At 40.2% G+C, this 12,644-nt stretch overlaps 1 protein-coding gene across 1 annotated transcript; it reads left to right on the top strand.

Moving 5' to 3' along the window:
• The first annotated feature begins 160 nt into the window (after positions 1–160).
• FGFR1OP2 (FGFR1 oncogene partner 2) lies at positions 161–11,960 on the top strand. The gene is made up of 6 exons (XM_057427887.1): positions 161–242; positions 3,731–3,867; positions 5,035–5,152; positions 6,041–6,183; positions 8,415–8,528; positions 9,291–11,960. The coding sequence occupies exons 1-6, from the start codon at positions 239–241 to the stop codon at positions 9,426–9,428; spliced, it is 654 nt and encodes a 217-aa protein (XP_057283870.1). The 5' UTR covers positions 161–238; the 3' UTR covers positions 9,429–11,960.
• Positions 11,961–12,644: the final 684 nt, after the last annotated feature.

Below are 12,644 nucleotides of genomic sequence, written 5' to 3'. Positions count from 1 at the left end.
GCTGCGCTCCGCGGCCGCGCCAGCCACCCGGACCCCGGCGGCGGCAGGCCGGGCTCACTCGCCCCCCATCACGACCCCAGCCCCTGCGCCCGGCCGCGCGCCACTTCCCTCACGGCGCGGAGGAGGAGGAGCCAAAGGGCGGCAGTCTCGCGAGCGCCGCCATTTGACAGCGGGGCGGGCCAGTCCGCGCCGGTCGGGGCTGCACCCCCGGCGCCGGGCGCTGCAGCAGCCGCCGGCCATGAGTGAGTGCTGATAAGCGGGGAAGGGGCGCTTGGGAGGGGGATGGTGGGTGTCGCCGGGCACTTAGGAGTTCAGTGGGCTGGTGTGGGGGTACACGGGGGGCCGTGATATCAAGTCGGGCGCTAGGCGAGGGAGCCTTTGTCAGTCTTCTTGTGTCCGCCGTGTCGCGACAGTCCTGACTCCTGTGCCTTAGCGTTGGAGGCCTCGGCGGCCCACGCTCCCCGGTGCCGAGCGACGGGGTGCCCGCAGGTGTGCCCGGCGTGTGGCCGTGCGCCGCACCGGCACCGTTTATGGTCCGGGCCTGTGTGTGGCTTGGGAGGCTCCTGTAGCGCGTTGCGCTGCGGGGAGCCGCGGTGAAGGCTTGGCTTTGTCCAGGAGAGTGCTCATGGGCATCTACACCCAGCCTGGAGCAAGTAGAAACCGTGGCGAGGTTCGGCCCTGCTGGGCTGGTCACCGTGGAGAGGGGCGATCCAATGCACTAAGCTACTGGGAAAGGTAGTTTTCCGTAAGGATACAAAAAAAGCGACAGAAAACTAGAGGAAGGCAATAGCAGCGCAAAAATCTTTATTCTTTGCTGCTGGTTTGTTGCTTATTTTTTAAAGGGCAGCCAAATTTGATAATGAAAGCAATTGGGAAATAGCAGGAAGTGACAGGACATGAATATGCAGTACCAGTATTGCTATGCTGTTCTGAGTTGTTGCTCTTGCTACCTGTTGACCCTGTTGGTAAGATTGCAGCCTAACAAATCTCTTTGCAGCTGGGCATGTCTTGTAGAATAGAGGTCAGGAACCACCAAATTTAGCAGCTATATTCCTCATGCTCATTAAAAGAATAATATGCAATAAGAATTAATATAAGTCAATTATATTTGATTAATTGGGGGGTTTCCCCAAACGTCCAGGTTAGCTCACAGATTTGGATCTATTTTAGGATAAGACAAAAGATTTGTTTTCCACAGGCAGCCAGATGAGCAACTGGAGTGATTTCCAAGAATTAGGGCCAGTCTCTTGCGCACAGGAATAATGATCAAGATTTGGAGCCATTATGAATTACTATGATAGAAATAACGATTCTCCTTTCTGAAGTAAAAATCCTGCCTGAAAACAGGAGGTGGGCCTGCTGAGCCTGCTGCATGGTTACAGTGGATTATCACTGTGGGTTCTGCACAGGACACACATGTCTTCCCCAACTCACTCGCTGTGGAAAAGAATGCCAGTGGCTTTGCTACAGACGGGTTTCTTTTCATCTCGTGTGGCTGGGTTGGGTCAAAATGAGTGCACAGGCATGTGCCCTGTGTTTAAAAATTTATGTTGGTGCATACAAATTATCAGAGGTGTTAACTGCATTGTAGTCTGAGTGCCAGATAGATTCCAAGCTCATGGAGAGGCTTTGTTTTATACTTACTAGAGAATTCATGACCCGTGAATTGAGTTAAAGACTGCTCTTCAAATTCTCCTTAAATATGGATCTGATTAAATCAATTTCTGTAACAGCTTAGCCAGCTAGTGTGGAAGGTCATCTTTTGCCTGTGATGTTTTTGTAGTCCAGTGAGAATCTGAGACCAGAACTGGAAGGAGAAATGAAGAGCAAGAAAAGCACATCCTTGAAAACGATGCAGTATGATTCCTTTCCACGTAATATTTAAAATAGCTAAACCAGATAGAATAAATGTGATAACACATCAATCTGCTGAAGAACTTGATACCTCAAATACATACACACATCATATGGAAATTAAAATGAAAACTCTAGTTTGTAAACAGGAAGGATTTAACATTACGAATGTCTAATAGGAAACTTGTACATGACGAAATACTGATGGTTTTGATAACACATGGATCACAGCAAACACAGGTTGAAACCGTTGTGCTCTGTGCATACAGGAAGCTCACTTGCTGAAGCTCCTTTATCAGCAAACAAGTCTCAACCTTTCTGTGATGGCATGGTCTGTGAAAGACCCTTCTCTAGTTCACAGAAAAAGTGAAGTAAATGCTTTTGTGTTACATGTGCTCCTCAGAGCTAGTGAAATTACCCAATTAAAATGTTGAAAGGTTAGACCTTGCAGGATATTCTGGGTGCCTGAGAGCTCTTCAGAGAGAACTTTCCATACCCTGCTCCTGTCTTGCTCAGTTTTCCCCCACCTTAGTGCATGAGGACTGGTTATTCCTACTGTTTGTAAATCTTTTGAGGGGAATGGTGGAATTTCTGGGGTTTGAAATACCCTTACTTGTACTACCTACTCAGGACAGTGGGAAAAGCTCAGGTGAGGAAAATGGGAGGGTTTCCTCAGGCTTGCGTAAAATGATTTACAAAGGTGCCTAAGAGAGTTAGAAAATCAATGTGGAGCAATTTTTTCTTCTCTGTAGCTAAGGAAAGGCTCATTAACCTTTTATGCTTAAAAACATCTCTCCTTTACCAAGCGGCCTGGCTAAGGAATGGGTTTAGTTGATTCTTTCAGTACCTTGGGAAGTTTCCTGAAACAAATCTTGAGTCTTGTATCAGTAAGGCCCATAACTAGTAAACCTCTGTCATTGCTCTCTGATTGCTCAAGAGCAGTTCAAGAAGTTTAAGCAGTTTTCCTTTTTAGTAGAAAAAGGACCAGTTTTCTTGAAAGAAAACAAAAACTTAGGTTAAAAATCTCAGTCTTGAAACTTGGTCTGTCAAGCGTGAGCATGACAAAATTCAGTGTAAAGGCCAGTAGTTTGGAAATGCTGGTATGCACAAGTGTTTTGCAAGTTTAGCAATTCTAACTATAGGTAATTTCTGCTAGCTACTGCAATTAGAAGGCTGGTGTTTTAGCTGTGCAGTCAGCTCTTTTTCTTAGCTGAGTTGCTGTCTTTATCCTGCTGAAAGCTTTACAGTTCCATTCCATGCAGTGAAACATGATGTTTGTGTTCTTTTTACAGACATGAAGAAAACATGAGCCTTTAGATTTCTGTTTATGACCAAAGTATCTATTCTGTCAGTTTGAGCTCTTCTTTCTCTGCTGATTTAATGCATCACTTTAGACCTTTAGCATTGTCTTTTGTGCAGGAGTTCTGCTTCTTAAATATCTTGAAGTACATCTGACTGGTAGGAGGGCACATTAAAAAAAATAGGTAGTACTGAAAAATGAAATAGTTATGTAATCATTTTTTTTCTCTGCTACTTACAGAAGAACATGCATATATGCTCTCCCATATGTTCAATAGTTTTACTTTGGCATTTGGTATGTTAATACTCTCCTCAAAACAAAGTTTACTTTCATTTCCTTGCTCTGATATGTGGTCTCAACAGCAATTAAAAAGGAGGAAAAGAAAAGGAAGACTTTAGTGTGTACTTGAGGCATAATTTCTTCCTACTCATAAAATACTACAAAATGGATGTTTCTGAGGCAAAGGTTTATTCAGCTGCTTTAGTCTAGAAATATATGTCTATATTTCACATAGATAGCTGTTCTCTGTTTAGCAAACAGGTGGTGGTGTGAAAATAACATGTTTCTAATCTTCAGAAATGAGTTGCACAATCGAAAAAGCCTTAGCAGATGCGAAAGCACTGGTGGAACGGCTGAGGGAGCATGACAATGCAGCAGAAGCTCTGATTGAACAGACTACAGCTCTTAACAAACGGGTTGAAGCAATGAAACAGGTTTGTTTTCCAACTTTGTTTCCTCCCTTAAGAGAACCACATGGAAACACATAGTTTAAGATAATTTTTATGTGCTACTGTACAGTGTAAAACTAGTGTGTTATTTGATTAATCCTTTAACACTATCATATTTTCATTAGAGGTGTGACTATAATCTAAAAATAGGTTGTTTATATATTTAGTTCAATCCTGTGAAGAAGTTTTCTGTAACTCTACCTTAAATATTGAAACTGGCATTTATTTGAAGAACACTGTTAGAAATTCGGTTGGTATCTTACAAACCCATTGTATGGTGGCTTGTGTTTTGCTCTGCTGTGAAAATACTTGTTTTATTAATTACAACATGCACATATAATCGTGCAGAGGCCCAGTCATGCTTTCTTCTGTTCAGAATACTTTTAACCTATCACTGCCTCCTTTTGTTTCAAATTAGCTTCTTAGGCTTTTTTTTTTTTTTGTGATCAGTTCCATTCTGATGTTAGCTATTCAAGGCAGGTCATTAGATTTTTCACCAGAAAACTCCTGGAAAAACATAAAGGCGTCCAATGACTTTCCATGAGAGTTCATCCTGTCATTTTAATAGACCACAGGATGTGTTAATGGGCCTATAAAGTAATAAAATCCTGTATGTGCTTCATCCCTGTAAAACCAGTCATGCAGAGGCTTCATGACTTCAAACTGAGAGCATTAAACTTACCCATTTGTTGAGAGCCGGGATCCACAGACCTGAGAGTTCAGGTCCACAGGACTTGTACCTATACAGCCTTGTGGTTTAAGGTATTGGGAAGCCACAGTAAATATCTAGAGGTTAATACCTCGTGGATTTCTTTACCATATGTATATCAGTTTTAAATTACTTGATGGTGAACTTGACCTGCATTAATTGAAGGTTAACTAATGCCCACTGCACACATCTAAGGTATGAAACTTGTATGAAACAAAGGTGATACTTTTGTGTCTCTAAAGGGCAGTATGCTAGCGATACCTCCAGAAGGGTTTCTGTTTGTTTGTTTAACACTATTATTTAGAGCCAAGCATTATCTTACTAGTTACAGACTTTGACTGACAATAGAACTGCTCCTTTGTGATTTGCTGATTAATGCTTGCCTTTGGTTACTCAAATATGTTGTGGCTGGTTTGTTTTGGTTTTGTTTTTCCAATAACTAGTACCAAGAAGAAATTCAAGAGCTTAATGAAGTAGCAAGACATCGTCCTCGGTCTACGTTAGTGATGGGTATCCAACAAGAAAACAGGCAGATTAGGGAACTGCAACAGGAAAATAAAGGTAAAATGATACTCTATCGTTTTCAAGTTCCAACCTGCACCACTGGAATCGGTGACACTTTCACCACTGCTCTGTTCTCAAAAAAACTGTTGTTGAAGTTTTTCTTCTAGTCTTAATTTGTCAGTTTAACTGATTATAACACAATCTAATAAAGAGTTCTAATGTCCAGCCACTGGAACTATGATTGACAAAAAGTGAGAGTTGTGGAAAATTACTTTTTCAGTCCTTATCTAATGTTTAGCACAAGTGAGATAAATAGAACTTAATTCTGCAATAAAGGTATCTATTTGGATATGTGTTTCCCACTGCTAAAAATAACCAATTTAGGAACAGCCAGGAGAAGTTGTAGGGTAAGCACGGTAGCACAATTCCTTCTGGAATTCTGTACTCTAGGAATTAACTGTTCTTCCTGGAATACCATACTTATTCTAACAGTTATATTCAGCAAAGATTTCAATGATCTTGATTTGTATGAATCTCATCTTATCTTGGGCGTTATTTGTCCTTTGACTTAGTATATTTTGAACACGAGCATTTTTTAACTCTTATTTGTCAGATTAAAACAGATCTGTAACTTCTTTCTAGCTTTTGTACAGTGTTGCTTATAGTGGCTAGAGTAAAGCTGCTCAGCTACACTCAACATGGCTTATGTCACCTAAAGGGATTGGGTATGAAGTTGTATTAACAAAAGACGTCTGTTTCTGACAAGAATTTTCCCAGGGCAGTCACCACTGAAGACATCTGCAGAGCCTACACAGATTTTATGGTGCAAGGAGAGGGAGCACTTCATTAAGGGCTTATTTCAGTTTTCTTAAGCTGAAGTGCTTTTGTATTTTGTTTTAGTTCTTCTCTGTTAAGCTCTAACTGAAATGAAAATTATTTTGGTAGAACTGCGCACATCTCTTGAAGAACACCAGTCTGCTCTGGAACTCATAATGAGCAAGTACAGAGAACAGATGTTTAGGTTGCTAATGGCGAGCAAAAAGGATGATCCAAGTATAATAATGAAGTTAAAAGAGCAACATTCCAAGGTAATAACTTAATCGTTTAGTTGTGGGTTTTTTTTCCTTTGTTTTTCTTGGGTAATACTTCAGTTAGTTTGTAGTGGATCAGTTAATTTGTCTCAGGTTTTGTATCACTGTACTACCAAGTCCTAATTTTTCTAGTCCAGTCCATGAAACATGATCAGGAACTTGATCAGTCAAGTCAACCTTACTGGCTTCTCATTTATTTAAGCTTTCAAAAAGTAGCATTTCATTACTGTATCTACTTCTTTTGTTTTGCTTCAGTCTTTAAGGCAACCACCTTATTATACTTCCACAGGCCACAGAACTTAGTAATTCAGACATTTAGACTGGCTTTAACTTATGCTTGTGACTCCAACAAATAATTAGTAAACCTGAGATATTTAAAGGCCCTTTTGAATGGTGAGTAACTGAACATACACTTCTCTTCTTTCCTGCTTCAACCCTTGTTTCGGTACTGATCAGGATTGCTGAGTATTATCTAGGGCAGCCTGAGGTGCTTAAAGGGTGATGGAAGTTGCTGGTGAAAGGTTGCTGCCTTTTATGGCTTTTGAAAACTAGAAAAGCAAAGTGTTGTTAAGCAATATTTTTGTAAACTATTGTGAATGAGGTATGTGGCAAACAGAAAGGAGAGAAATGCAAAAAGTGTTCATAGATGTTTGAGGCTATCTTTGTAAAGAAACACTTTCATTGTATTCTTTGACTGTAAGCATGTAAGTTTTGCGCATGTGCTTTCCAGAGTAGAACTCTACACATTTGTTTTAGCATCTGGTCTAACACTAGTGACCTCGGAATAGGTCCTGAATCATATTGATCAACAGACCATGTAAGCTGGCAAAGTAGGAAGCAGGGAGGACAGTAGTCAGTATATCTAAAACCCACTACCTCCTTCCCAGCCCTTCTGAAGGGTACATCCTCACTAACTCATTCTTTACCATTGATCACAGCTTCAAGGTAAATTTAGTTTTTTGATGAGAAAAAAAAAAAAGTCTCTTATGATCACCTTCAGTGGCAACTGAGAAGAAAATGAAGATTTACAGCAAGTTCTACCCCCATCCCTCCCCCTTCCTCTCCTCTGCTCTGAGTGGGTGTTTAATAAGTAAACAGCTGAACAACAGCGTTAGCAATTGAGGTGCCAGAGAGGAAAGGATGGAAAGGGCTGATGTTTCTTTTAGTAAAGTATATTTGGGTCACATCAAGTTTATGATTCCAAGTGAGGCAGTTCTTTATGGTAGCTTAATCGTTTCTGATAGCTTAAAGGCAAGCTGATCATCTGCTAGATGTGTGGACCTCCATTCAAATTCGTAATTTAAAGGTGGGATTTAACTTTAGTCTATACTGTTCTTTATTTCAGTCTACTGTTCTGCTTTTCCCAATATTAGTTAGTAGCTGTGGTGAATTTTGTCCAAAGGTCAGGTCAGACACAAATAGGCTGGCATGATAGGTGGTCAGTGAAAACAAATATTTTAATGGTGTTTCCAAAAGCTTTTATTTTTCACTGCCTTTTCCTCAACTTGTTCTTTATTCAAACTCTACTGTCATAGAATCACAGAATGGTTTGGGTTGGAAACGACCTTAAAGACCATCTAGTTCCAACCCTCCTGTTTATGGGCAGGGACACCTTCCACTAGACCAGGTTGCTCCAAGCCCCATCCAACCTGGCCTTGATCACTGTCAGCGGTGGGGCAGCCACAGCTTCTCTGGGCAACCTGTGCCAGTGCCTCACCACCCTCACAGAACTCCCTAATGGCTAATCTAAATCTCCCCTCTGTCAGTTTAAAGCCATTCTCCCTTGTCCTATCCCTCCGTGCACTTGTAAAAAGCCCCTCTCCAAGATTTCTTGTAGTCCCCCTTTAGGTACTGGAAGACCATTATATAAGGTCTCCCCTGAGCCTTCTCTTCTCCAGGCTGAACAAGCCCAACTCTCTCAGCCTGTCTTCATGGCAGAGGTGCTCCAGCCCTCTGAGCATCTTTGTGACCTCCTCTGTATTTGCTCCCAGCAGTTCCATGTCCTTTTAATGTTTGGGACCTCAGAGCTGAACGCAGTACTTCAGGTGGAGTCTCACAACAGCAGAGCAGAGGGGCAGAATCACCTTGCTTGACCTGCTGGTTACGCTCCTTTTGATGCAGCCCAGCACATGGTTGTTTTCAGGGCTGCAAATATGCACTGCTGGATCATGTTGAGCTTCTTATCAACCAACACCCACTGTCATTGTTTACTTTTTTGTATGTTGTAGGAGCTGCAAGTACATGTGGACCAAATTACAGAAATGGCGGCAGTAATGAGGAAAGCCATTGAAATTGATGAAAAGCATGGTTGTAAAGAGCAGGAACGAATCCTTCAGCTGGAGGTAAGTACAAAATCAAAACTGCCTTGCCAAGAGCAAGGCAGTAAATATTAACACAGTTGTTTCTGTTCGGTTACTCTATCTCGTATGAGTTACTTTATCAGTCACTCACACTGCTATTTTGTTGCACTTTCCTTGTTGGAGGGCTGGAGTGCTGTTTTCCCCTCCGTCCTCTCCTCAAGTCTTGCATAGTGATACCAGTCACTGATGTCTGATGATGAAGAATATACATATTGGCTTAAGCTTTCTCTTTTTTTGAAGTCTCTAGGAATGTAACCAAAAGCTAGGAAATAATACAGATTCATCCTGATGAGACACTAGGGTGCAAATAATAATATCCATACCTTTGGCTTTTAAATATGATTAGTTTTTTAGTAATAATTTTGTGCCTTTGGGGAGATCCTCAGTTGCTTGGCATTGGGGGAGCCACAGTTTTGCTCTTTGATTAAGTACTAGCAAAGCAGTTAATTATGGGACAGTGTGTGTGGAAAGAACAATGTTACTTTTAAATGTAACTTAGTTACTCTTTTCTTACCTATCTTTGTGTTTTGAGGGTTTTTTTTAATGCTTAATGCCCATTCAAGAGAGCAAGAGAGTCGGAAACCTAAAGTTCTCAGTTTTAAAAAGTAACATAGCACCACCTGACTGCATATCAGTATTTTAATCCTTGTACATATGTTTGGAGTAGAGGGGAGGTTGTTAATGGAGTTATCTTGACTTCTTTCTGGAGTTCTCTTAAATACCTTTTTCTTTCTCTGGTTACAGCAGGAAAACAAAGGCCTGAGAGAAATTCTTCAAATAACCAGAGAATCATTTCTGAACCTCAAGAAAGAAGATGCATCAGAGAGCACATCTCTGTCAGGATTAGTAACAAGCAGCGATTTGAGCCTGAGGAAAAGCTGAAGACTGTGGAAGCCCACAAGCTTCAATTGCACACTTTACAAACTGAGTATCAGGGGTCACTTGTCAAGCACTTGTTACTGAATAGGGCACCAGCAAGCTAATGCATCTTAAACTCCAGTTTAGTGGCTTTTATACTGTGTAAGACAAATTACAATTGGTATTCTACAAAAGCCTTAGGGACAGACTTAATTGCCATAGATCTAACTTTCATAGGAAATGGATTCATGCACTTACCCCATTGGAAATTCTTTTTATATGACATCATTTTACAGATAAAAGACAAGATTTCACAGAATTTAGCTAAATTCTTGTTCATAAAAAGTTTCAGTGTGCCTGTTACATAATGAAGGTAAGCTTTAAAGTCTCATCTCTCGCTAAAAAGTAGTAACTTCTGAATATGCTTTGTGCATGGTCCACATCATGTTTTTTTCCTTTTAATATGTTTTTAATAGATTCTCATGTTGCAACAAACCTGGTTAATGGAAAGGGTGCACAGGCAGCCTAAAACATAAGGATGTCTGTGATTTAGCCTGTTCAAATATAAGGTTGATTGTCCAAACAGAAGCCATGGTTTTGCTTTTCAATATTTCTTTGTTTAAATTGAACACAATTCTTTAAAAAAATGTCTACTTAATTGTATTTTCAAAGCATGAAAAGAGCTGCTCCTGCTTTGTTGGCTTCTGGAACACAGGTAGCACACTATAATTCTTCCTTAGGCTTTTACTTTTAAGAGAGAAAAGCAGGCTCAGTTCTCTAGAAGCAAGAAGCCACAGTAGTTCCATTTATTTCTTCTCGGATTGGGAAATGGCAATTTGAAAGCACCTGTGCAGCAGCAGCAGCATTTTTGCAATTAGCTGGCAGCCTGCAGTTAGTACTCTTCATTTTTCAATTTTAAGTACTAAATATTCATCAGGAAGGTTTTTAAGTAAGTTTGAGGTACGTGTATATTTGCACTAGGGAAAGTTTCACTATGCTATACTGACAAATAGACTGCTCACTTCTAATCCTGCAATACTTGCAGAAGTGAAAAGGAATTAGCTTTTCTAGATCAAAGTGCAGCTGATGTTGTATGCAGATCTGATAGATGTGCTACGCAAGGTAGGCTTGTAGTAAAGAGATGCCAAAATAATTGATATTTGGCTTTTGTTTGTCTGACTATCCCTTCTTGGTCTAGGCAGCAAGAACACTCCTACTTTTGATGGATATCATCACTTTTTATCCAGCACATTAATTTACTCTTTCCTTGGAAAGCATACTCAATAGCAGCAGAGTGAAAGCTTTCAACCACAGACAACTGCAGATCTATAAATGCCACCTGCAGTTGAGTATTTTGGCTATTTAATACATCATGCAGCAAAGTAAGCTGAACCTCTATTCTGAAATCAACTGTTAATCAGATTTGTTTTTCAGTTGCAACAATGCAGAAAGAATTAAGCACCAAACACTTTGAAGTGTGTCATTTTCAAATGTAACTTCCCTTTGACTCAGTACAGCTTCCCTGGATTCAAGGTAAACTCACCCCAGCTCTCAGGGTGAACTTCCAGGGCCCAATAAACTCATTTATAGGGAACTTAATATTTTTGTTCTGTTGCTGCCCTGCTTCCCATAGTGCTTTTAAGAGGAAAAAATGAAGTGGTGGCAAAGGAGTGTTTGGCAGAGAGAATAAATGCTGTTTTTCAATGAACCAATGCAGATGGGAAGAAATGCAGTTGAAAGGACACATAAATTCATGCTATCCCAATTTTCACAGCATTTTTTTTAAATAAGTTGAGGAATTGCTATTTGTCTTTCCAGATCACCTCAGCTTGTTTCTAGGCTTAAGAATATAGTGAGGACTTTCATGTACATGGGAAAACAAAAAGTTTTAACCACTTCCAAACTTAACACCTGGTGGGAGTTGTTTGGGGAGCATTTGAGCTCAAGCACAGAACAGCCTTGTCTGCTATTAGCATCTATAAAGCCTTGCCAATGCTGCTCTCATTTAGATTTTGTATTCCTGCTGTAGCTTGCAAGCTGGTGACTTACCCTTTTTTTCAATGGAGTATTTTGCTGTTGCAAACTCACAAAAAGTTTGGGGTTCATTTGATTAAGTGATTCCTTTTATAAATGTCTTTTCAGCCATTGACTGGTCTCAGACATTTATATCCATGTAATGCTGAATACTGTTTCCTGGCTGACACTCTGGTTTGCCTTTCAAGAACAGTCTCCAGCACCGTATAGCAGAGAGGGAGTGTTAGTCTGTGGCAGTTCTTAAGGTTGCTCTATTATGAAATAATGCTTGATTAGTGTTTATTTTTGTAAAGAAAAATGTGACTTAATTTATCTACTCCTAGTCTTCACATTTGATACTTCTCCCCTTTCATCCCCCTGACCTGATCACTTTAGGATTTTACAGAACCTTCACGGTGTGTGGAGTGACTATTTTTCATTGCATACCTGTTATTTTTGTAATGCAGATGGCTTGAAAAGAATTTATTGCTAGAATTGTGTACTGTACAGTAAACTTATTTTATGAATAAAGTTGACTGAAAACATGGATGTCTTCATGCTTAAAACAGGGTATTGAATCCACAGTGAGCCTTGGCCGTAACATGCAAGAAAAAGAATATGTCTTTGCCATTGACTCAGCTGATCTTTATACTTCAGGGCAGGCAGGCCAAGTGTAGTGCTTTTATTCATGTGGCCATATAGCAAGAGAAAAATCCTGTGTATAGTCTTAACTTTCTCTCGAAAAGCAAGCAGTCTCTTCTACACAAGCAGTTATCCACCTTTCAAATGAACCACTGGCAGTGTTTACTAAGAATTCCACTGGCTTTGATTTTTGGATCAAAACATTGGTGCAGACAAGATATAACAGCTGAGGGTTTTTCTTGAAGATTAAAAAAACCCACTTTGGCACAGTTCAGACTCCAGCTTCTCTGTCATTTAAATGAGAACGTGAGTGGATTACATTCATAAGATGACAACATCATGTTTTCTCCACTTCCCCATGATTTCTCTGAAGAGAATCTTGTTTTCAGTATCACAGATTTGGTGTTTAAAACCAGGTAATAAATGTCATGCTAAATCATAAATACACGTAGTAGCTATTTTGCTGAGCTAAAACCAAAGGGCAGCTTGAAAATAAACTGGGCTGCTTCTTACAAGTAAAAAACTTAAAAAGCTAAAGCTATTTCAAACAAGAGCATTGGAGTAGAAGATTAGGTTCAAATACAG

This window comes from Pezoporus wallicus, unplaced genomic scaffold, assembly GCF_028554395.1.
Source record: "Pezoporus wallicus isolate ANWC-B61680 ecotype Strahan unplaced genomic scaffold, APGP_CSIRO_Pwel_v1 scaffold_3294, whole genome shotgun sequence".
Taxonomy (NCBI): domain Eukaryota; kingdom Metazoa; phylum Chordata; class Aves; order Psittaciformes; family Psittacidae; genus Pezoporus; species Pezoporus wallicus.
This window is presented reverse-complemented; position numbering and strand designations above follow the sequence as displayed.